The sequence below is a fragment of the Podarcis gaigeae genome (assembly GCF_964106915.1).
Source record: "Podarcis gaigeae genome assembly, chromosome: 18".
Classification (NCBI taxonomy): domain Eukaryota; kingdom Metazoa; phylum Chordata; class Lepidosauria; order Squamata; family Lacertidae; genus Podarcis; species Podarcis gaigeae.
The window spans coordinates 10,376,370-10,398,064 of NC_139696.1; the positions used below are offsets into that span (position 1 = coordinate 10,376,370).

Here is a 21,695-nt window from a genome sequence, read left to right on the forward strand (position 1 = left end):
GCTTCCGGGTCATGTGGCCAGCAGGACTAAGCCGCTTCTGGCGAACCAGAGCAGCGCATGGAAACACCGTTTACCTTCCCGCCAGAGTGGTACCTATTTATCTACTTGCACTTTGACGTGCTTTCGAACTGCTAGCTTGGCAGGAGCAGGGACCGAGCAACGGAAGCTCACCCCGTCACAGGGATTCGAACCGCTGACCTGATCGGCAAGTCCTAGGCTCTGTGGTTTAACCCACAGCGCCACCCGGAATAGAGGTACCCTCCATCAAATTGTCTGAATCTCAAGAGGCATAAACCTAGGACAATTCCCAGTTCAGGAACTGATTTTCTTCCTCCTGATCCCAAAACAGAATTAAAACGGCGGTGCTCACCGGGCCGAGAGGGGCATTCGAAGTTGAAGACAGAATCCAGGTGAGTGGACTGGGAGAATTCGATGTCAAACGGGTTCTGGCCCTGGGAGTAGAGAAGGAAAGGGGAAGGGAGAGAAAAAGTCACATCCAAGCCAGAATTAAAGGGGGGAATGGTGGTAAGAAGTTTCCGGGGGGATACTAGGCGTCTGCTAGACCTGAGCTACACAGTTAGCCTCTCCTAGACCTGAGGTGCATATTCGGTAAAAAGCATTTGCTAGACCTGAGCTGCACATTCTATTTCTCCTGGACCTGAGGTGCATATTCAGTAAAAAACATTTGCTAGACCTGAGCTGCACATTCTAGTTCTCCTAGACCTAAGGTGCATATTCAGTAAAAAGCATTTGCTAGACCTGAGCTGCACATTCTATTTCTCCTAGACCTGAGGTGCATATTCAGTAAAAAGCATTTGCTAGACCTGAGCTGCATATTTCTATTTCTCCTAGGCCTGAGGTGCATATTCAGTAAAAAGCATTTGCTAGACCTGAGCTGCATATTTCTATTTCTCCTAGACCTGAGGTGCATATTCAGTAAAAAGCATTTGCTAGACCTGAGCTGCATATTTCTATTTCTCCTAGACCTGAGGTGCATATTCAGTAAAAAGCATTTGCTAGACCTGAGCTGCATATTTCTATTTCTCCTAGACCTGAGGTGCATATTCAGTAAAAAGCATTTGCTAGACCTGAGCTGCACATTTGGCCTCTGCTAGACCTGAGCTGCTAGCTTCTTAAAAGGCAGCCGACATCGACGCCAACTTTTTCTGGCCAGCTACCCAAGCGCAGAAAACCTTGCCTGCCTGCTCCCTTTAGGTCAACAATATTTAATGGGCGCAGGCAGGCAGCCCAAATTTTGTACATTTTAAAAAAAACCTTTGCCATTTAGGGGCTGGTTTTGCTTTTCCAGAGGCAGCTTCTGTGTGTCATTCAACCCAGATGCAACTGGTTGATGCAAAAAAAAAAAAAAGTAATTTGAACTTTTCTTGAGGACTAGAAACTTAGCAACCTGCAATTGCAGCTTTGCAGGAGCCAACTCCCTTGAAAGTGCTCAAACCAGTTCCTTCCCTGCTGCGCGACAGCCTGGCGAGGGAGAAAAAAACCAGGAACCTGCCTCTTCCCCAGTACACAGTCTCCGTGGACAGGTGTGACTGTGGAGGCCACAAAAGGAGGCCAACGGGGAGGAGAACCGCAGGGTAGCCTAACCAGACCTGGCCGGAACGCTGCCCCACCAGCTGTGGCTGGGGATCCAGCCCATAATGAGCAGGGAGGAGACTGCTTGTTTGGGAACAGCAGGGCAGGGCGAGGCAAGAAGCTTGCAGAGACACCAGAAAACACAGGAGGCGTCTGCTAGACCTGAGCTGCGCACTAAGCCTCTCCTAGACCTGAGCTGCGCATTTATATATCAGAAGGAGCGTCTCCACCTCCATCGTTCTGCCCGGACACTGAGGTCCAGATCCGAAGGCCTTCTGGCGGTTCCCTCACTGTAAGAAGCCAAGTTACAGGGAACCAGGCAGAGGGCCTTCTCGGTGGTGGCACCCACCCTGTGGAACTCCCTCCCACCAGATTTCAAAGAGAAAAACTACCACCAGACTTTTAGAAGACATCTGAAGGCAGCCCTGTTTAGGGAAGCTTTTAATGTTTGACGCATTACGGTATTTTAATATTTTGTTGGACGCCGCCCAGAGTGGCTGTGGAAACCCAACCAGATGGGGGGGGGGTACAAATAATACTATTATTAATTATTATTATTATTATTATTATTATTATTTAAAAGCATGTGGCAGATTCCTTTCTGGGCTGCCCCACAGGGGTGGGGGTGGCAAATACACTTTGAATACACCCCCAGCATTTATATTAATAGAATCGTAGAATATTAAGAGTCGGAAGGGTACCCTGAGGATCATCCAGTCTGACCCACTGCAGTGTAACGCTGTCCCATATGGCGATCGAACCCGCAACCTTGGCATTATCATCAAGCACCACGCTCTAACCAACAGAGCTCTCATCCAGGCTCTTCAAGTCCACATTCTATATTCAGTACCTTGAATGTAGAAGAGCAGCAGCTCAGGGAACAGTGCCTGTCGCAGAATCGGGGAACGGCTGGAAGGGACCCCAAGAGTCATCTAGTCCACACACCCCTCAATCATTAGCATCTCTTTGTAGGAGACACACACACACACACCCGCATGTTAGAAACTCAGCTATCATCTAAGCTGGGCATCTTAAACCTAGGTTGTGGTCACCGCAACAGAATGTCTATTCGCCGGGGGGGGGGGGGTTGGACTAGATGACCGCAAGGGTCCCTTCGAATGCGACAATTCAACGATCTCAGCTACGTTGCTCGATCGCAGATTGCTCTTACGACAATTCACTTGTAAGGTGGAGAAATTCGCACAGCAGAAATGGAAACAGCATTGAATGTGGACTAAAGTAGAGGCTTTCTTTTCTTTTATATACATTTTTATTAATTTTTTAACATATCATTTCCAACAGCCATTTAACACAAATTCTTATCTTATATAATATTTTAGACTTCCGTCAACAACCTCTGAAGATTTTCGGTTCTTTATCACTTGGGGAAACTCAGCCAGATGGGCGAGGTATAAATAATAATTTTATTATTATTATTATTCTGCGTTTCTTAATTTCTCTATTACTTTTAATTATCATTAACTTGCAGTATTTCACATAACCCTCCTTACAGAACTTCTTGCAGTCCTACCAGCGTAATCCGTTTATTACAATTGTTTTTCAAGCATTTACTCAAGTCTTCTAAGAACCTCTTAGATTCTTAAAGCAGAGGTTTCCAAATGGCGCCCACGTTGTCGCAGCCGGACCAGCGCCAGCAGCAAAACCAACGTTTGAAATTCCGAGTCAGGCGCAATTTTCCGAGTCCTCTGGCCCCAACCAGGCAACCTGGAATTCCTTTTAACCCAAAAGGAAACCCTAGTTTAAGGAGTGATTTGGTGCCTGGCTTCCATATCCGAGTTTCCAAGCCTGCTCCTTGAGTGCTCTCTGCACATGCTCAAGCAACTCTTCCCCCTGGGGGGAACTAGCCTCTGAGGATTAAGCCCCACACTCCCATCGTAAACCCCATTATTAGCACCCCCTGAACACAAACCAAATCCGCCCCCATCTCATTCCAGGGAGGGAGCAGCAGCCTTGCCACAAGCGGCGCCTTTTGAACCCGCAGCCTGGATAGACAGGCTGTCCTCCCGATTATTATGAAATCTACTCAGGTGAAGAAGGCAGGCGTTTCCCATAGTAGAGAGAGAGAAATATTTTGTTCAAGCTCTCTGAACACAAACACACCCCTCTGTTGCATTGGTCCTTAGCAGAGAACAAGCTAGTTTCCTCCTGCTCCGGACGGTAAGACTCGAACCCGTGACCAGAAACGAGATTCCAACTCAACCTCAGGAAGAACTTTCTGACAGTAAGCGCCGTTCGGCAGGTTGCAGATTCTCCTTCCATGCAGCCTTTTGAAGCAAAGGTATGACGGCCACCTGTCATGGATGCTTGGCCGGAGATTCCTGCATTGCAGCGGGTTGGGCTGGATGACCCCTGGGGTTCCCTTCCAGCTTACGATTCTATGGTTCTATCCGCAGCCTTAACCTCCAGACCCTCTTTTGAAAGCCAGCCTTCTCCCACACCCCTTTAATCCATTCTCAATGCACGAGGCTGGGCGCATTGTGACTTTTGAGTATTAGATTGCGGCTATTAATAAAGAACAGCGGCAAGAGAAATTGATGAACTACGCAGAATTGGCGAAACTGACAGACAAACTGCGAGATAAGGACAACTGTGACTTTAAAGAAGAATGGGAAATTTTTACAAATTACTTTTAAAAATGAGTTGGACTCCTTGGCAGGTTTTGAATAAACATGCAAAAATTTATTGATTGATAACATAGTAGAAAGATAGTGTAAGGACTCCTATAATTTTACAACATGCGGAGAATAATATTTGCTCAGAAATCTCTGGGGGAGAGGAGGGAGGGTTTGAGGGGAGGAAAAGGAGAGAAAATAATGAATATGATATGCTTCGATATGTTGTAATTGTTAATAAAAACATTTTTTTAAAAAAGATTGCAGCTATTAACATTTGACATTTTATTGTGTTTTTCTATATGTTGGGAGCCACCCAGTGTGGCTGGGGAAACCCAGCCAGACTGGAGTGGGGGGTATAAATTATTATTATTATTATTATTATTATTATTATTATTATTATTATTATTATTATTTTCCGCTCTGCTTGCGCCAACCCCCGGTCCCCTTTGTGCCTGCTTAATTTCCACTCATCCCTCAAAAAATGCAAAAAAAACACCAGACAGGAAAACCCACAGACCCATTTCCAGGTTTCTCCTTCAACCTCTCTGCTCCTGCCACCTTTGGATTTTGCAAAACCCGGGTCTGCAAATTCCCCGTATGCGACTCCCTTGCACCTTTGCGCACCAAACGCACACACTGCAGAGCCCAAGATGCGCTTACATAACCCATCCCGTGCTGCGCCAAATATCCCTCCATGGGGCCTCCCAGCCGAGGAGAAGTTACATCACCCGGCCGCAAGCGAGTTTTGCAAAACGCAGGGTGCAAAAGGGGGGGGGGGACTGCAGGCAACGCTCCCGTCGCGCGGCCTCCTTCTTACACCCCGTGAAACACACTTCTTGTGCGCGCACACAAACCCAGGTCTGAGGCTGCACAGTCCCTGCATTGCTTTCTTTTAAAACTGGAGAGTTGCGCAGCAATCGACTTAAGGACCCAGGCTTTTCTCGACAAGCAATAAATGCGAGGGAATCTATTGTTCAGGCTGTGTGTGTGTGTGTGTGTGTGCGCAGGCATGTTTAAAAATAAGCGCAAGGGCATTAATTTGAGATTAGGCAGCAAAGTCACAGGGTAGCCGGGAGGCTTCGAGCGTCGCCAACCCGAAAGGCATCTTGCAAGAAATCTCTTGGAAAAATACTAGCAGGAAACGCAACACGGGGGGGGGGGGCGCATGTCTAGCCCCGTGCAAAACTGGGCACACACCCGCGTTCCGAGTTGCAAAGAAAAGATTTTGCATTATATAAGGAGGAATGGAGTACGGGATCTCAGCATGCGCTGGGGAGGGAAACGAAAATAAGATTATTTCTAAGAGCAGCTGTTATCTGCAGGCGGAAAACCCCATGAGGTTGGCTGTAGGGCAGGGAATGGGGTTAAGAACATAGGAGATTTGGAGGCATGGATGGAGGCAGCTGGTGGACCCCACAAAACGTTTCCCCCTCTCACCCCATAGTTATCCTAGAAGTGTAGATTTTTGAGGGACACCAGGGGGTCATCTATCCCAACCCGCTGCAATGCAGGGTAGATTTGCACGCAGAAAGCCTAGGCTCAGTTCTCAGCATCTCTCACTAGGAAGCCCCAGATAGGCGCTGCCAATTGGTTGCCGTTAATACTGAGCTACATGGACTGGCAAGGAAGCTTCCTGTTTAATCTTCACAGCAACCTTGCGAGGCAGGCTGAAGCTGAGCGAGAGATATTCCAGAGATCAGCCGGCAAGTCCAGTGAGGGTTTGGAGTCGCAGACTCCTCGGTGCCCGACCTTGACGCCACACAGATTCACTTTGGAAGTCTGAAAACCGTTTCAAAACCGGTATCTCACAGCTGGAGCAGGCGAGAGCTGGGTTCGAATCCCCATCGAGCCACAAACTCAACTCTCCCGACTCTGAAACCTGCAAAGGACTGAAGAAGGCAGACCTCTTGCAGGAGAAAGGACAGAGCAAAAACCTTTGGGAAGATCACTTTTCTTGTCGGAATCGCCGCTCTGGCTAGGCTGGCCTACCTCGCACGGTTGTTGGGGTGATTAATTGCACAGAACCAGGAACGGCGACACCTTGAGCTCAGTGGACAAAGATGGCGGGCTACAAATAAAGTAAATAATAGGGAGCCTCGCCACCCCAGTACAGAAACAGCTCTAGGCCAAGGGAACCGCTGGGTTTTGCAGAACTACATATCCCATCATCCCTGACCATTGGGCTATGGTGGCGACTGGGAGCTGGAGCCCAGCAACGATGGCCGGAGAACCAGATGACCCCCATGGCTGTGTTGTCTTGACCCACACGGCTACTCGTCTGCAACGTTTGCAGGATTATTCCAGCTGCAAAAAACCTTTTAATTTGGAGAAGAGGGAAGCAAGCACACATTTGTACGATTACGTCCACCGTGGAAAAAAGAGTGAAAAGCTTTTCTCCCTCTCTCACAGACGCTTGCGGATGTCCCAACAAAGCTGGACAGTCGGGAGAACCGGGACGGACAGAGGAAAGCCCTTCTTGGGCACCGTTAAAACTATGGAACTCCTTGCTGCAGGAGACAGTCGTGCCCACCAACCCAGAAGGGTTAAAAAAACAGGATGAGGTAACTTCACGGCAGACAAGGCTACTAGCCAGGAAGGCTAGAAAGGCTCCTGAAGACCAGTTGCTGGAAAGCATGGAATCGCAGAGGTGGAAGGGAACCCTCAAGGTCATCCAGCCCAACCCGCTGCAATGCAGGGATCTCAGCTCAAGCACCCAGGACAGATGGACACCCAACCCTGGCTTGAAGACCTCCAAGGAAGGAGAGGCAACAGCCTCCAAAACGAGACCGTTCTGCAGGAGGGGAGAGTGGCTCTTTTGGCTCAGATCCATGGGGGCATCCGGTGAGTCGCAGTGAGAACAGAAGCTGGGCGAGGTGGGTCACTGGCCTGATCCTGCTGCAAAGCTCTTCTTATGTTCCAATGGAACCTCCCTGTCCAGCGGCAGTCTATCTGGATCCCTAGGTTCTTGGGGGTATTTGGCCACTGGGAGAACAGGATGCTGCTAGGCCAGGTCTCATCCTGCAGTCTTTCCAAAGTCCTCCTGGCAAATCCAGCCCAGGCCTGAACTGCAATGAGACCCCAGGGTCGCGGGTTCGAGGTCCACGCTGGGCAAAAGATTGCTGCATTGCAGAGGGTTGGACTGGATGACCCTCGGTAACCCCTTCTAACTCTTATGATCCTGTTCCCCGGAGGGAGTCCCAGCTTCTCTTCCGACCTGCCCAACCGGTCTGGCTCCGAGCCGCAGAGGACCAGCCCTCCCGCGTGGCTCCCAGCCTCTGCCAACCAGGACGCCGGCATCCCATAATTAGGGAGAGCCCTCGGCAACCAGACAGGGAGGGAGGGAGGCGGCGCATCACGGGACAAACCCCATGACTCTGAGCGCAGGGTTGGCAGCCCTGCAGGGAGGAATTAATCTGCAGGGCCAAACAACCAACCAGGACTCAGCTATTCCGCCTGTGAAATGGGTGCAAGACAGTAGAGACAGGCGTAGAAGCCTGTCTGGCCCCACGACTCCTCCCTCCTTTTGTCTGTTCCAGAAAGGCAAAAATATTGGGAGCGTTTTCCGGGTGTTTTGCTTGAAATTGAGTGCAGCCCAGCAGCTATCCCTGATGGGAACTGAACCCACAACCTTGGCAATATCAGCACCAGGCTCTAACCAATGCAGGGCCCGTGTTGAACCTTTGGAGTGGCAGGAACCCGTAATCTCACAAGCTAAAGGTCACCTGCCACTCACCAGTTCAGACAATTGGAGCCCCATTGCGGGATCCTGACTCACACCAGCCATGATCCTGTTTCGTGCAAATTACAAAAACAAAACACTTGTACGGCATTGTCCAATTTGGCCTCATTTATTCAACCTGGGAGGCGTCCAACCAGGTTCTACTCAGAGGAGGTAGGGCACATTGCTACACAAACGCACACACCTGTAGCAACAACATCTCGGCCTCCATGAGGACTAGAAACCTGGCTGCAACTAGCAGAGAGCATCTGAGGATCAACACGAATTGCAGAAAGCGTGCAGGCGATGTCGCTGCCTCCATGGGGACTAGAAACCTGCCTATGGAGAGCAGAGAGACGCAGAGAGGTGACATCGCCACCAAGCCAGCCTGCCAAAGGGTTTTGGGGAACTGCCATCGGCTCATAAATCACGGAAATTGAGGCGGCACCTACACACGACTTGCATCACTCCCCAAACATTTCAGGCAACCAGTTTGGAAGGACAGGATTCCCTGACGCACTTGCACAACACAGAAGTCGGGCCCTGGCCGTCTCCCTAAACACACGTTCCGGCCAAAGGAACTGACACAACCTTCTTTTTGCTCATTCAGCAAAACAAACACAAAAACCCCAGCACCATTGCATGTCAGGGCACCAGCGAAACGGCAAGCAAGCCTTCATTAAATGCAAGCACCCGGCTCTCTCTTTCAAAAGAGCTTGCCAAAGGCTTCTCTCTAGGAGGCCGACCCAGCAGCAAATTAATTCCTCTTAGGAAGCAGAAATTAATCTCGCACACAACTCAGAAAAGTAAAAATGCAGACGCCAAAACTGCAACACAACTTGTTGCTAAAGCACTGCTTCTGAGAACGCACACCCACCAAGACAAACCCTACGACAAGGTGTCGTAAATCATTATTAATTATTATTTTTAATTGTTATTATGTCGGGTTCCTTTTAATCATTATTAGGTCGGTTGGTTTCAGGTTGTACGTTGACAATAAAGGTATTATTATTCCTCTCGGGCCCCAACCACCTGCTACGTCCCTGTGCTGATTTTCCCCCCCTTTGATTGTAATCTCCTCGGGGCAGAGACCCTCAAGTCCTGATGGTCCTCTATAATTTGATGGACAAGGTCAAAAACTCGCTTTTTGGTGGGGCGGAGGGCAGGGAGAATGTGGTCCAATCCTTAGCATCTCTAAGTAGGGGTGAGTAGGGTTATTAATATATTATATTATATGCTACTATTATATCTGCAGCAGCGAAAAGTTTCAGGGTTAGACCTACTAAGGAAGTATTTTCCACTACTCTGAGGAAGACCACAGGATCCCGAGTCAGCTCGCCTGACCGACTAGGAGTTCTGTGTAGCTCAGAAGCTTGCATGCACCTTTAAAAAAAAAATCAAGCCTTTTTATAATGGATATACGTGCTGCAAAAGTTTCAGTGCAAACGGTTTCACAGCACATATTTTGATTCCCAAACATAAGTCTCTCTACAAATTTTTTTACCAATGAGCAACAAAGGCATTGCAAGCCTAGGCCCACTTACCTGGGAGTAAGCCCTATTGAATTCAATGGGGCTTCTTTATACGTACATATGCTTGGGACTGCGTTGCAAAAACACTTTTTTTTAAAGGGAAAAACAGAAAACGGAAGCAACTTTCAGAAGGCATTAATAAGACCCAGACACATTAACTCCGCAATCCGACTTCCGCTAAATAATAATAGTTTTAATCTATCTTACCTTGAAGGAACGGTGGAAACCTTTGAGTTCTGTTTTTTTCTGCACCATTTTGGAGGTTTTGAAGATGCAAATGAAGAGGGGGGAGTAAAGAAAAGAAAAGGGGGACGGAGAAGGAAAAAAAATTGGGGTGAAGCTAGTCCGGGTCTGCCGATGGAGACCCTGTAAAAGGGGAGAAAAGAAGAGAAAGGTTTTATTTTTATTTTTTAAAAAGTTCAAGATTCAACCACTGGGTGCATAACCATAAAATAGCTGTTGGGGTTTTCTTGGGGGGGGTGTCTCATTTTTGACAAAGGAAATTTAAAAGCAAAGCACCAGACTCCTGGAAAAAGGAGAGAGAAATAAGAACGACGGTTTGCAAATGACACACAACGCAACACAACACAACAGAGGAACAGAGTGCGTCCTGAAATATAGAAAATGGCAAGCAAAGATTTTGCAAACACACAAAGAAGTGGGGGCTTCGGGGGGGGGGCAAGTATTTTTCTCTGACAACAGAGGCCCTTTTGCACAGAAATCCCCGTATTTAATAATCATAATCATCGTCGTAATCACAGTAATAATAGTTTGTGCATTTAAGATTCAGCTCCGACACAAGGCCTTTAATACAAAAATATCTCCCTCTCTCTCTTTCTGTGTTGCACCAGATTTTCGTCCCTTTGTGATGCAATGCAAAGCTTAGGAAGATTGTTTATTATTTGAAAGAGGTTTTGCTTTATTTTTTTCAAAGGAAGGGGGGAACAAAATTCTTGGAGCGAAGGCAGATGTTGAAAGTACAGGCCCCGGGGAAGGAAGGGAAAAGGGGGTGTGTACAAAGGGGGTGGGCAACACACACACACACACACACACACACACACACACACAGAGGCCTTTTGCAAAGAAGGGCTTATGCAGCCAACTCAAGCCCTACTCACAAGTAGACCCACTGAAATCAGTGGTCATTGCCCATAGATTTAAACAGTGGTTGCAGTTAGATGCAGCTGAGAAGTGGCAGGAAAGGAATGTTATATTCCGCCCCCCCCCCAGCCATACAAAATTTTAATATTTCCTCCCCCACTCCGTCGACCCATAAAAACCATATATATTATTTTGCAGCTGATCTAGGAAACTCGCAGATTTGCAGTAAAATCATAATAAACCCAACGCTCTTTATTCTGAAAATCTGCAATTGGGGGGGTGGGGTGGAAATAACACAGCAAAAATGCACACCCCTTTTTTCCAGGAGGGGTGGACTATTTCCTAAGTCACCCCCCAAAAAAAAAACCCTACATCCTGCATAGCAAGGGAGGGGGGCGTGATCATTCGCGTTGAGTTCATTTTCTATTATTGCATTGAGGAAGAAGGTAAAATGGGGGAGGAGAAAAAGAATCGCTCACTATTTTGGGGGGGGGCGTGAAACGGATACGCCCCCGCAAAGCTTCCTCCCCCCCCCCCACGCAAACACACCTCCCCAGGCTTGCAACACAACAACAACACAATCCGGCCCTTTTCAATGCTATCAGGTTTGCAAAAGGGAAAACATAGATTTTTAAAAAACCCCATTTGCAAAAATAAGTGGGGGCACCAAAACAGGGTAAAAAAGAGATAAAGGGGAATATTGCGGGGGGGTGAAGGGCTGCCTCCCCAGCCCCTCCCCCTTCCTTTCCCCCTGCAAAACCCCTCCCCCCCTTAAAAACACACACACAGCTGCGCGCGCCATGCAATGAGTTTGCAAACAAGGGGGGGGGAATGCAATACTCCCGGCCTGCTTTATTTATTTGCTGGGGGGGGCATTCACACACACCCAATTTGAAGTCTTCTTCCCAACCATTCTCTCTCTCCCCCCCCCCCCCCATTTCCATTGCAGAACTGGGAGATCCAGTCGTCTCTGCTTTTTGCAAATCGCTTTTTGCAAATGCAAGGGAGGCGGCTTTGCAAAAGCGCCCGGGGATGGGGGGACCCGGCCCTCGGAAGCCCTCCCCCCGGCCCGCGGTCGGTCCCCCTTACCGAGGCTCGGGCTCCGCAGTGCTGGCGCCACTGTAGATGGAAAAGGCACAGCCGGGCTCGGGAAGGGAGGTTCCGAGCAGGCGCCGCGCCGAGCCTTATATAGGCGGCGGCCCCCGCTTGCATCAGCTGAGCCCCACCGGCCCGCCCCTGCCTCCGCCTCCGCCTGCCGGGCCGGGAAGGGAAGGGCAGCAGCCGGCACAGGCCAGCGGGGAGCGGCAGAGAGGGGGCCTCTGCACATGGGCAGAGAGTCTGCTGCTCCTGCTGCCTCTGGGCATGTGCAGAGTGCCTCTGCGGCAGGAGAGAGAAGGCAAAGTGCGCCTCTAAACATGTACAGAGTGTTTTCTGCTCCTGCCATCTCCCCTAAGAAGGGAGTGCCTCTGGGCATGTGCAGAGTGCCTCTGCAGAAGGAGAGAGAAGGCAGAGTGTGCATCTAAACATGTGCAGAGAGTTTTCTGCTCTGCTGTATCCCCTAGGGAGAGAGTGCCTCTGGGCATGGGCAGAGTGCCTCTGTGGCAGGAGAGAGAAGGTAGAGTGCGCCTCTAAACATGTAGAGAGTGTTTTCTCCTGCCGTCTCCTCTAGGAAAGGGATGCCTCTGGGCATGGGCAGAGTGCCTATGTGGCAGGAGAGGGAGGGTAAAGAGTACCTGAAAGCATGTGCAGAGTGTTTTCTGCTCCTGCCATCTCCCCTGGGAAGGGAGTGCCTCTGGGCATGTGCAGAGTGCCTCTGTGACAGGAGATAGAAGACAGTGCATGCCTCTAAACATGTGCAGAGAGTTTTCTGCTCCTGCCATCTCCTCTGGGAAAGGGGTGTCTCTGGGCATGTGCAGAGTGCCTCTGCGGCAAGAGAGAGAAGGCAGAGTGCACCTCTAAACATGTGCAGAGAGTTTTCTGCTCCTGCGGTCTCCTCTAGGAAAGCGGTGCCTGGATTAGTCCCTCCCTGCTGCCTTCCTCACCCCCAACTTTTACCATCTTTTCAGTGGGTATTTCTAAACATGCGCAAATCCACAACCTGCAAACCTCCTTCTTTCATGGGTGACCTGCAAAAACTAGCCCCTTTTTTCCCTCCTGGAGACCAGAGCCCACATTGCAGGATCCGTCCCCCTACCCAAACCCGTCCTGGCTTCACTTTTCCACACTGCCAGTTGTGACAGGGTGTGCAAGCAGTCAAATGTGTATGTGCAATTTCACATGCCCATTGTTAATAATAATAATAATAATTATTATTATTATTTATTGCATGACCAGATCACCCAATCCAGGCTCTAAATCAACCCAGGAGTGTAGAGGGTGCGAAATACGCCACGATTCGTCTACCACATTCGCCAAAGACAGATGCAACCCCAATCCTTATCCCACGGCATTCCTGGATTGCGGCGGGTTGGTCTGGATGACCCCTGGGGTCCCTTCCCGGGATCTGTAACGCCTCCCTCTCTCCCCCACCTTGGGATTCGAGGAAGCTTGCAGCGTTTGAAAAGCATCGTTCGGAAATGCAAAGTGACAAGGGCAGGTTAATGAAAAACAATAATTAAAGCGCATCGCAGCGCATTTGAAACCAGAAATTAAAATCCCGTTTGCCCTGCCCAGCAGCCCAGTAATCGCCATTGTCCAAAGGCTTCTCCAAGCAAGGTCTTGGCCTGTCGCTGGAAGGAGAGCGAAGAGGGAGCCAGTTTAACCTCTCCGGAGAGGGACTCTGCAATATGGGAGCCACCACAGAAAAGGCTCTGTCGAGCCCCACCAGCCGTTCCTCCATGATCAGTTAGGACACCTTCTAAAAACCAGTGTCTTTTTGCAAACTCTGTGCATCACTCTGTGCATGCTCAGAGACTATGATTTCCCCTTAAACTTCACATTGTTGTCATTTTAAAAGGCCCACGCCTATCAAGAAGGGGTTGACAGGCCCTCCAAGTGTCCCTATTTTCCAGGGACAGTCCCGGGTTTTCAGAAGCCGTCCCAGTTTCTGATTTTCCTTAGGACGTCCCTATTTTCTTTGGAGGAATATACACCCTTTCGAAGATGTCCTCTGAAGGCAGCCTTGCATAGTGAAGTTTTATAATGTTATGTTTTTATTGTCAGAGTGACTGGAGATTATTATTATTATTATTATTATTATTATTATTATTAAACAGGACGTCCCTATTATCACCAGAGAAATGTTGGAGGGTATTGCGCTCTGTGTATTCTCAGAGGTTAACCCCACTGTTGGCAACAAGATGAAAGTTAGCAGTCCAAGGGTCGATTATGAGGGGCTGGGTTCAAAAACTGCTTGTGCATCCATAGCCTGATTTTTCTCCCTATCGGTATGCAAAGCACCTCTCTGTCTCTGGAAAGTGAGTTTGCCTGTTGCATCCCTGCACGATGCGCTCGTGTGCATCCTTGGAATCATTCGTCGGGGTGGGAAAACCGGTTTTTGCACGCTTTTGGGCACAATTGAATGTTCCAAACTGCTCCAAATGCAGAGATGTGCAGGACGGATGAGGCAGCCCGTTCTCTCTCTGCGTGAGTCACTGCTCTGGTCTTGCCTAAACTGTAGGGAGCCTGGCTTGCTTATTTTGGGGTAACTCTCTTGATTATTTGGGGGGTAACTCTCTTAGCAAGCATCTTTAGGAGGCTAGGTGGAGTGGGGTCACTGGGCAAGGAGATTGGGAGGTGGGGTATATAAATTCATTAAACTCCCCCCCACACACACACTTCCTGCAGTGCAGGGGGTTGGACTGGATGACCCCAAGGGTTCCTTCCAACTCTGCCATCATATGATTCAGCGCCCATGCACACACAAGACTACATATTTGGATGGAGTCAGCCAGTCCCAGCAGGGAGGTGGAGCTAAGCCGTATCCCCAGGGAGATGCCTGTTTGTTTGTTTTTAATGAATTATTTATTAGGATTTTCAGTAACAGAACAAAAACAAAAATAGACAAAAAGAAATGACAAAAATACAAAACTTAAAAACAATTAAAGACACATAAAATTTCAATTGCTTATTTTCTTTTACCTTATTTCTCAGACCTCCTCACACCTCCCCTTCTTGTATTCCAATTCAAATTATTAGCTCAGCAAATCCTTATTACTTATTTTTCAACTTTACTTAATAATTTATTTTAACATATTATTATTTTACTTTTTCTCTTTCTTCCATTTCCTTAATTTATTTTTGCAAACCTTATCTTCATTTAGTTTAGACCGTTTTAGAGACCAGTTTTAACTTATCCAAACTTAAACATCTATACCTATACATCAGTACTCATTCTTAAACATTTTTCCTAATGTCGACCAAACTTCCCTTCCATGACTTTCCCAATTTTCATACCAATAGCAAAACAATATAAAAACAGAACAAATTATAATTGTATACCCTTTGGATTTCCAAACTCCACCCACCCCCTTCCCGGTTTCAATCCCCAACAAGTGTCCATCAGTCTCAATATAGTCAAAACACAAAAAAATTCCTTCCAGTAGCACCTTAAAGACCAACTAAGTCAGTTCTTGGTATGAGCTTTCGTGTGCATGCACACTTCTTCAGATACACTTCTTTCATGCATGCACACGAAAGCTCATACCAAGAACTGACTTAGTTGGTCTTTAAGGTGCTACTGGAAGGATTTTTTTTGTGTTTTGACTATGGCAGACCAACACGGCTACCTATCTGTAACTAGTCTCAATATAGTATTAGCCTGGAGATCTCACATCCGAGGCTCTCAGTTCCTCTCTGCCGGTCTTTTTGATAGTCCTTAATGTTAAACCCCAAATCTCGGAGAGGCTCCGGCCCAACAAGATCCATGTTTCTTCCAGCCAGACCTCCATACTTAAAAATGAAGCCTATGAGGTATTCCAAATCTTGTTTCATGCTCCTTTCAAGTCCAAATGTCCCCAAAGCTCCAGCTTCCACCTTAATCAAATTTATAATGCCTCCCTGTTGCCCCCCTGCCCGAGTCCCTGTTCTTCGTGCAACTTCCTTCCAGTTTCAACACACAAGCAAAAGCTTGGGAAGTGAAAAAAAGCTCGTCATGGGCACCCGAAGCAGTTCCAAGCAGCTCCGACCTGCTGCAAGGCCTGGTAAGATTGTGCAAGCAATTTGTCTCCCCTCCGGTGAAATTTCCCTCCCTGTTCGCTTCTTCAATCACGTACAGACTCATTCCTGTCCAGCATTGTCTGTCCCTTCTGCCATCAGGTGACTCTCCAAATCCTTTCCTGGGGAGAGCAGGGCTTGGCTTTGTAAGACCAGAGAGGTTTCTGTTTTTAAAGGCCACCCCCCCACCTCACCCCAAAGAGATTCTTAAAGAGACATGCTTGGTTTAAAAATAAATAAATATCATTGAGGTTTATAGAGGAAAATGCAAAGCTTTATATCTTTCTCCCCTGTTTTTAACCAAACAAAGACTTTAAAAGAACAAAAAAAAGGGGAGGGGTATAGAGAAAGAAAAATCAAGTAAAGAGAGAAGCTTGCGTTCTCCTCCTCTGGAGGGTAGGACTCGAACCCATGGCTTCAAGCGACGAGAAAGGAGATTCCGACTCAACGTCAAGAAAAGCTTTCTGGCAGTGAGAGCTGTTTGACCATGGGGTCAAACCTCCTTCCTGGGAGGTTTTTAAGCAGAAGTTGGATGGCCGTCTGTCACAGATGCTTTAGTTGAAATTCCTGCCTTGCAGCGGGTTGGACTGGATGACCCCTGGGGGTCCCAACTCTGCAATTCTAGGATTCAAGACAAAATTCAGAAGCACGGACTCTGAATGGCACCGTCGTCGTTTAATTCCACAGATAGGGAGCTTTGTTAAAAGTGGGGTTTTGGTAAGGAAATTCACCGTGGTTGTGGTTCCTGACGCCCTGGGTCAAGTTTGAGGTGTTCCTATTAGTATATGAAGCCCTTAAGAAGTTTACCTGCGAGAAAAACACAACAAGATGGAAGAAGTAAAACAAAAAGCAAAAAACTGAGATCACACATGGGTGAAGGGGAGTATAGGGGAATTTATAACATTTATAATATAAAAAATTTAACATAAAATTTCTAATTGTGTTGTATTTATATGCAGCAAAGAGAAGTCTAGAGCAATTAGATATATTTTAATTTAGTTAACTATGCAATAGGCTTATATTAGAAAACGAATATGGATTTTGAATGTTGGTAATTTTTCTTTTTTCGGTTTTGGAAATAAAGAAGAAGTTGTTTACCTGCGAGGCTGCCTTAGGCCACTAGGCCTTCTTGGCCGCTGTGACCTGTTGCAGGTCCTGCTCAATGCCCCTTCTGCACGGCTAAGAACCAGATCTTTTTAGCGTCTGCACTTTGGAACTCCCCGCCACTTGCCGCCAAGCCTTCCCTGTACTATTTTGGGCACCTGCTAGAAACCCCAGCATGGAGGCAGGAGGAGAGGAGGGAGGCCTGTCCCACGCAGGGGGTGCTTCTGACGTTCTCACCTGGCCTATGCGTTTTGGCATCTGATCCATGGGGCAAGACCTACTGGGTTCCAGCTGCTCTACTCACTAGGCCTGACGCTCCACCAAATCTCTTCCGGTTGTGTTCTCGCTAATGAATAGTTCACCCCAATTTGTATCACATCTGACGTGACTGATTTGTAGACAACACAAGAAACATGAGAAGAGTCAAAACACGGACTGTTGTAACCAAAGAAAATCATACACGCACAAAAACACACACATTATCTCTAACTTGCACAGTGTGATTCACTCCCGACACCCTCGTTCTCTCCCTTTTCTCTCTCTCTCTCTCTCTCATTCATTCAGCCTTTACAGTACTGGCATCATTTAGACAACAAGAAATCATAAATGGAAAAAATAATAATCCATAATACATTGGTACTTGAGATGTATCAAACACATAAGACATATAGAAGACTCAGTAGACACCATTAACCCTAACCTCTACATTCTTGTTATAAGTTTGATATTATTATCCTAAAAGTTAAAGGTAAAGGGACCCCTGACCATTAGGTCCAGTCGTGACCGACTCTGGGGTTGCAGCGCTCATCTCGCTTTACTGGCCGAGGGAGCCGGCGTACAGCTTCCGGGTCATGTGGCCAGCAGGACTAAGCCGCTTCTGGCGAACCAGAGCAGCGCACGGAAACGCCGTTTACCTTCCCGCCAGAGCAGTACCTATTTATCTACTTGCACTTTGATGTGCTTTTGAACTGCTAGGTTGGCAGGAGCTGGGACCGAGCAACGGGAGCTCACCCCGTCATTGCGGGGATTCGAACCGCCGACCTTCTGATCGGCAAGCCCTAGGCTCTGTGGTTTAACCCACAGCGCCACCCATGTCCCTATTATTATCCTAATATGTATGTAAAATATGAATAACCTACTAAATTTTGTAGAAACTCATTCCAAATATTACCATACTTTAAAATTATAAAAATAGTTAGGCATCATTCCTTTTTTTATATATATACATTTTTATTGGTTTTTTTTTAACATATCATTTTCAACAGTAAGATAACATAAATTTTCATCTTATACAGTGTTTTAGGCTTCCATCAACACCTCAGATGATTTTTCGTTCTTTATCACTTATTCTGCATTTCTTAATTTCACTATTACTCTTAATTGTTATTAACGAATAATTTTCCTCATAGTCTTTCTTGCTTGTTGTTTCGAACAATCCCCCTTACAAAACTTCTTGCAATCCTACTAGAGCAATCTGTTCAGTACCATTACTTTTCAAATAGTTTGTATATTTACTAGTTAGGCAACTACAAGAAAGAAGATTCCACCTAAACATTAGGAAGAACTTCCTGACAGTAAGAGCTGTTTGACAGTGGAATTTGCTGCCCAGGAGTGTGGTGGAGTCTCCTTCTTTGGAGGTCTTTAAGCAGAGGCTTGACAGCCATATGTCAGGAGTGCTCTGATGGTGTTTCCTGCTTGGCAGGGGGTTGGACTCGATGGCCCTTGGGGTCTCTTCCAACTCTATGATTCTATGATCATTCCATAATGGGGATGCAAACCTAAGTAAGAAGATGAGCCTGCAAAGGGCCGAGTAGGCTGTCTCTTTCTCAGCACCATCTCGCTGAGTGCCCAGAACGGGGCATCGTGCAGGGAATCAACGGGAGGCCTCTTCTTTCGCCGCCCCAGCCCCAGCTCCTCTCTAATTGGCTGCCCTGCTCCCTGCCTCCTTCTCATGCTCCAAGGTTCGGGGATTGTTAATGTGGAGGGCGGTTGCAGATCAGAGGTGAACGGGGCCACCTTGGCAGCAGCACCCAGGCTGAGGTGTGGCAGAGCAGGTTGTCTCCCCATAGCTCTCTTGAGTTTTATTGCTGCCTAAATTGCCCTCTGCTTGGCAGAATGACTAAATAACATTCCCAGGTGTTCTTGCAGGCCTTATCTTTATTATATATAGATAGATATAATTTTTCATACAATAACAGAATCGTAGTGTTGGAAGGGACCCTCAAAGGTCATCCAGCCCAACCCCCTGCAATGCAGGAATTTCAACTAAAGCATCTGGGACAGATAATGCCATCCAACCTCTGCTTCGAAACCTCCAAGGAGGAGAGTCCGCTGCCTCTACTGGGAGTGGCTGCTGAGACCAGATAACACCGGTCCTAAAGGATCTTCACTGGCTCCCAGTACGTTTCCGAGCACAATTCAAAGTGTTGGTGCTGACCTTTAAAGCCCTAAACGGCCTCGGTCCAGTATACCTGAAGGAGCGTCTCCACCCCCATCATTTTGCCTGGACACTGAGGTCCAGCGCCGAGGGCCTTCTGGCGGTTCCCTCCCTGCGAGAAGCCAAGTTACAGGGAATCAGGCAGAGGGCCTTCTCAGTGGTGGTGCCCGCCCTGTGGAACGCCGTTCTGTCAGATGTCAAAGAGAAGAACAACTACAGTCATACTTTGGGTTAAATATGCTTCAGGTTGAGCATTTTCAGGTTACGCTCCACGGCGACCCGGAAGTAACGGAATGTGTTACTTCTGGTTTTCGCCGCTCGCGCATGTGCAGATGCTCAAAGTGATGTCAATGTGCATGCGCGGAAGCATGCGCAGACTTGCAGTCGCGTGTTACGTTCTACTCAGGATGTGAATGGGGCTCCGGAACGGATCCCGTTCGCATCCAGAGGTACCACTGAACCAGACTTTTAGATGACATCTGAAGGCAGCCCTGTTTAGGGAAGCTTTTAATGTTTGATGCATTACTGGATTTTAATATTTTGTGGGAAGCCGCCCAGAGTGGCTGGGGAAGCCCATCCAGATGGGCAGGGTATAAACAATAAATTATTATTATTATTATTATTAGTTTTGCCTGCACAGGCTGGCAGCAGCTTTGTGGGGTTTCGGACAGCCAGTCTTTCCCCGGGTGCCGAACCCTGGACCCTAACCCCACAGCCCCTCCCTAGTGCATTACGGACCCTGTTTTCCTGCATTAAGCTGCAGTTTAAAGAGACAGCCGGGCGAGAAAGGAAGAAACAGAGAGGACTGGAAACATGAGTCCCCCTTTGCTGCCGCCAGGGCAGGTCGCTCCTCCTCCCCTGAAGGGTAAGGCAGGTCCCTGGACTCTGCGGAGCGAAGGGGAAGGACGTTATCAGCACAGAAAAACAGTTGCAGAGCTCCTGCCAGGGATTACATAACCGCAAGGTTACCACGAGACGAGGTGCACCTGACTCCCTAATAACCCCGATAAGCAGAGCGGCTGCTTGGCTTGCAGAAGGAGCTGGCTCCTTGATTGATTGACAAGAGCCTCTTGTCTTTTTTTTCTAATAATATTTATTAAAGTTTCCAAAAAGTTACAAAAATGAGAAAGAAAACATGAGAAAAAAAGAAAAAGAAACCAAAGAATATAAAATACAGAAAAATAAAAGCAGTTAAAAACATTTCCCTCTTTCCATGTCTTATTTTTCATTTACTTATTTCCCTGACCTCCTCACACCTCCCTTTTTTGTATTCTAGTTCAATTAAATATTCCAGCAAATCCTTTCCAGCTTGGTTTTTATCCTAACAGTTTATCCTAATATAGTATAATTTAACATTTTCGTCTTTCAACAGTTAAAAAACCCATTTTTACCTAATCTTTTGTATCATTTCTGCTAATACCACATTACTTCATTCCAACATCCTTCTAACATTCCTGAATTTTACAATGTTTCTGTAGATAAACTTTAAATTTTCTCCAATCTTCTTCCACCGACTCTTCTCCCTGGTCTCGGATTCTGCCAGTCATCTCCGCCAGTTCCATATAGTCCATCACCTTCATCTGCCATTCTTCCCGGGTGGGTAAATCTTGTGTCTTCCAATACTTTGCAATAAGTATTCTTGCTGCTGTTGTTGCATACATAAAAAAAGTTCTATCCTTCTTTGGCACCAATTGGCCAACCATGCCCAGGAGAAAGGCCTCTGGTTTCTTCTGACAAGAGCCTCTTGTCAATCAATGCAGGCAACCCTTCCCCTCCCCCACCCCAAGTTTCTTCTATTAAGTTTTCCAAAATTTCACACACACATTTCTTATATACAGTATATATAAATTTGTATTAGCTTTTTTTAACATACCATTTCCAACAGTAATTAAACACATTTTTACATCTGATTCAATATTTTGACTTCCATCAGTCCAGTCTGAAAATTTTCCAATCAAATCTCTTAGTATACATTTCTTATTTTCCCTGTTACATTTAAAACTCTATTCTTTATCTACTTTGTAGCTCTTCGTATATTTCTCCCTACAAAACTTATTGTAGTCCTACTAGCATAATTTGTTGATTACAGTTGCTCTTCAAATAGTTCGTATTTTTCTTCCAATCTTCTGTGAATCTCTGTTCCTGCAGGTTTCGAATCCTTCCTGTCATTTTGTCGAATTCTGCATAATCCATTATTTTCGTCTGCCATTCTTCTTTTGTCGGAATTTCTTCTTGCTTCCATTTCTGGGCTAACAATACTCTTGTCGCTGTTGTTGCGTATAAAAACAATTTAACATCTTGCCTGTTAATATCCTGTAATATAATACCAAGTAGAAATGCTTCTGGGTTTTTTTTAAAAAATGTATATTTCAACATCTTTTTCATCTCATTATATATCATTTCCCAGAAGTTATTTATTT

At 46.9% G+C, this 21,695-nt stretch overlaps 1 protein-coding gene across 1 annotated transcript in view; it reads right to left on the minus strand.

Annotated features, from left to right (window-relative positions):
- MKNK2 (MAPK interacting serine/threonine kinase 2) overlaps positions 1 to 11,794 on the minus strand; it is a 38,170-nt gene extending 26,376 nt beyond the window's left edge. The window contains exons 1-3 of the mRNA XM_083720505.1: positions 11,670 to 11,794; positions 9,687 to 9,845; positions 371 to 452 (exon numbers count right to left, since the gene is read on the minus strand). Coding sequence (XP_083576631.1) covers positions 371 to 452; positions 9,687 to 9,845; positions 11,670 to 11,792 — 364 coding nt within the window. The 5' untranslated portion in view covers positions 11,793 to 11,794. The remainder of the gene's footprint in view (positions 1 to 370; positions 453 to 9,686; positions 9,846 to 11,669) is intronic.
- Positions 11,795 to 21,695: the final 9,901 nt, after the last annotated feature.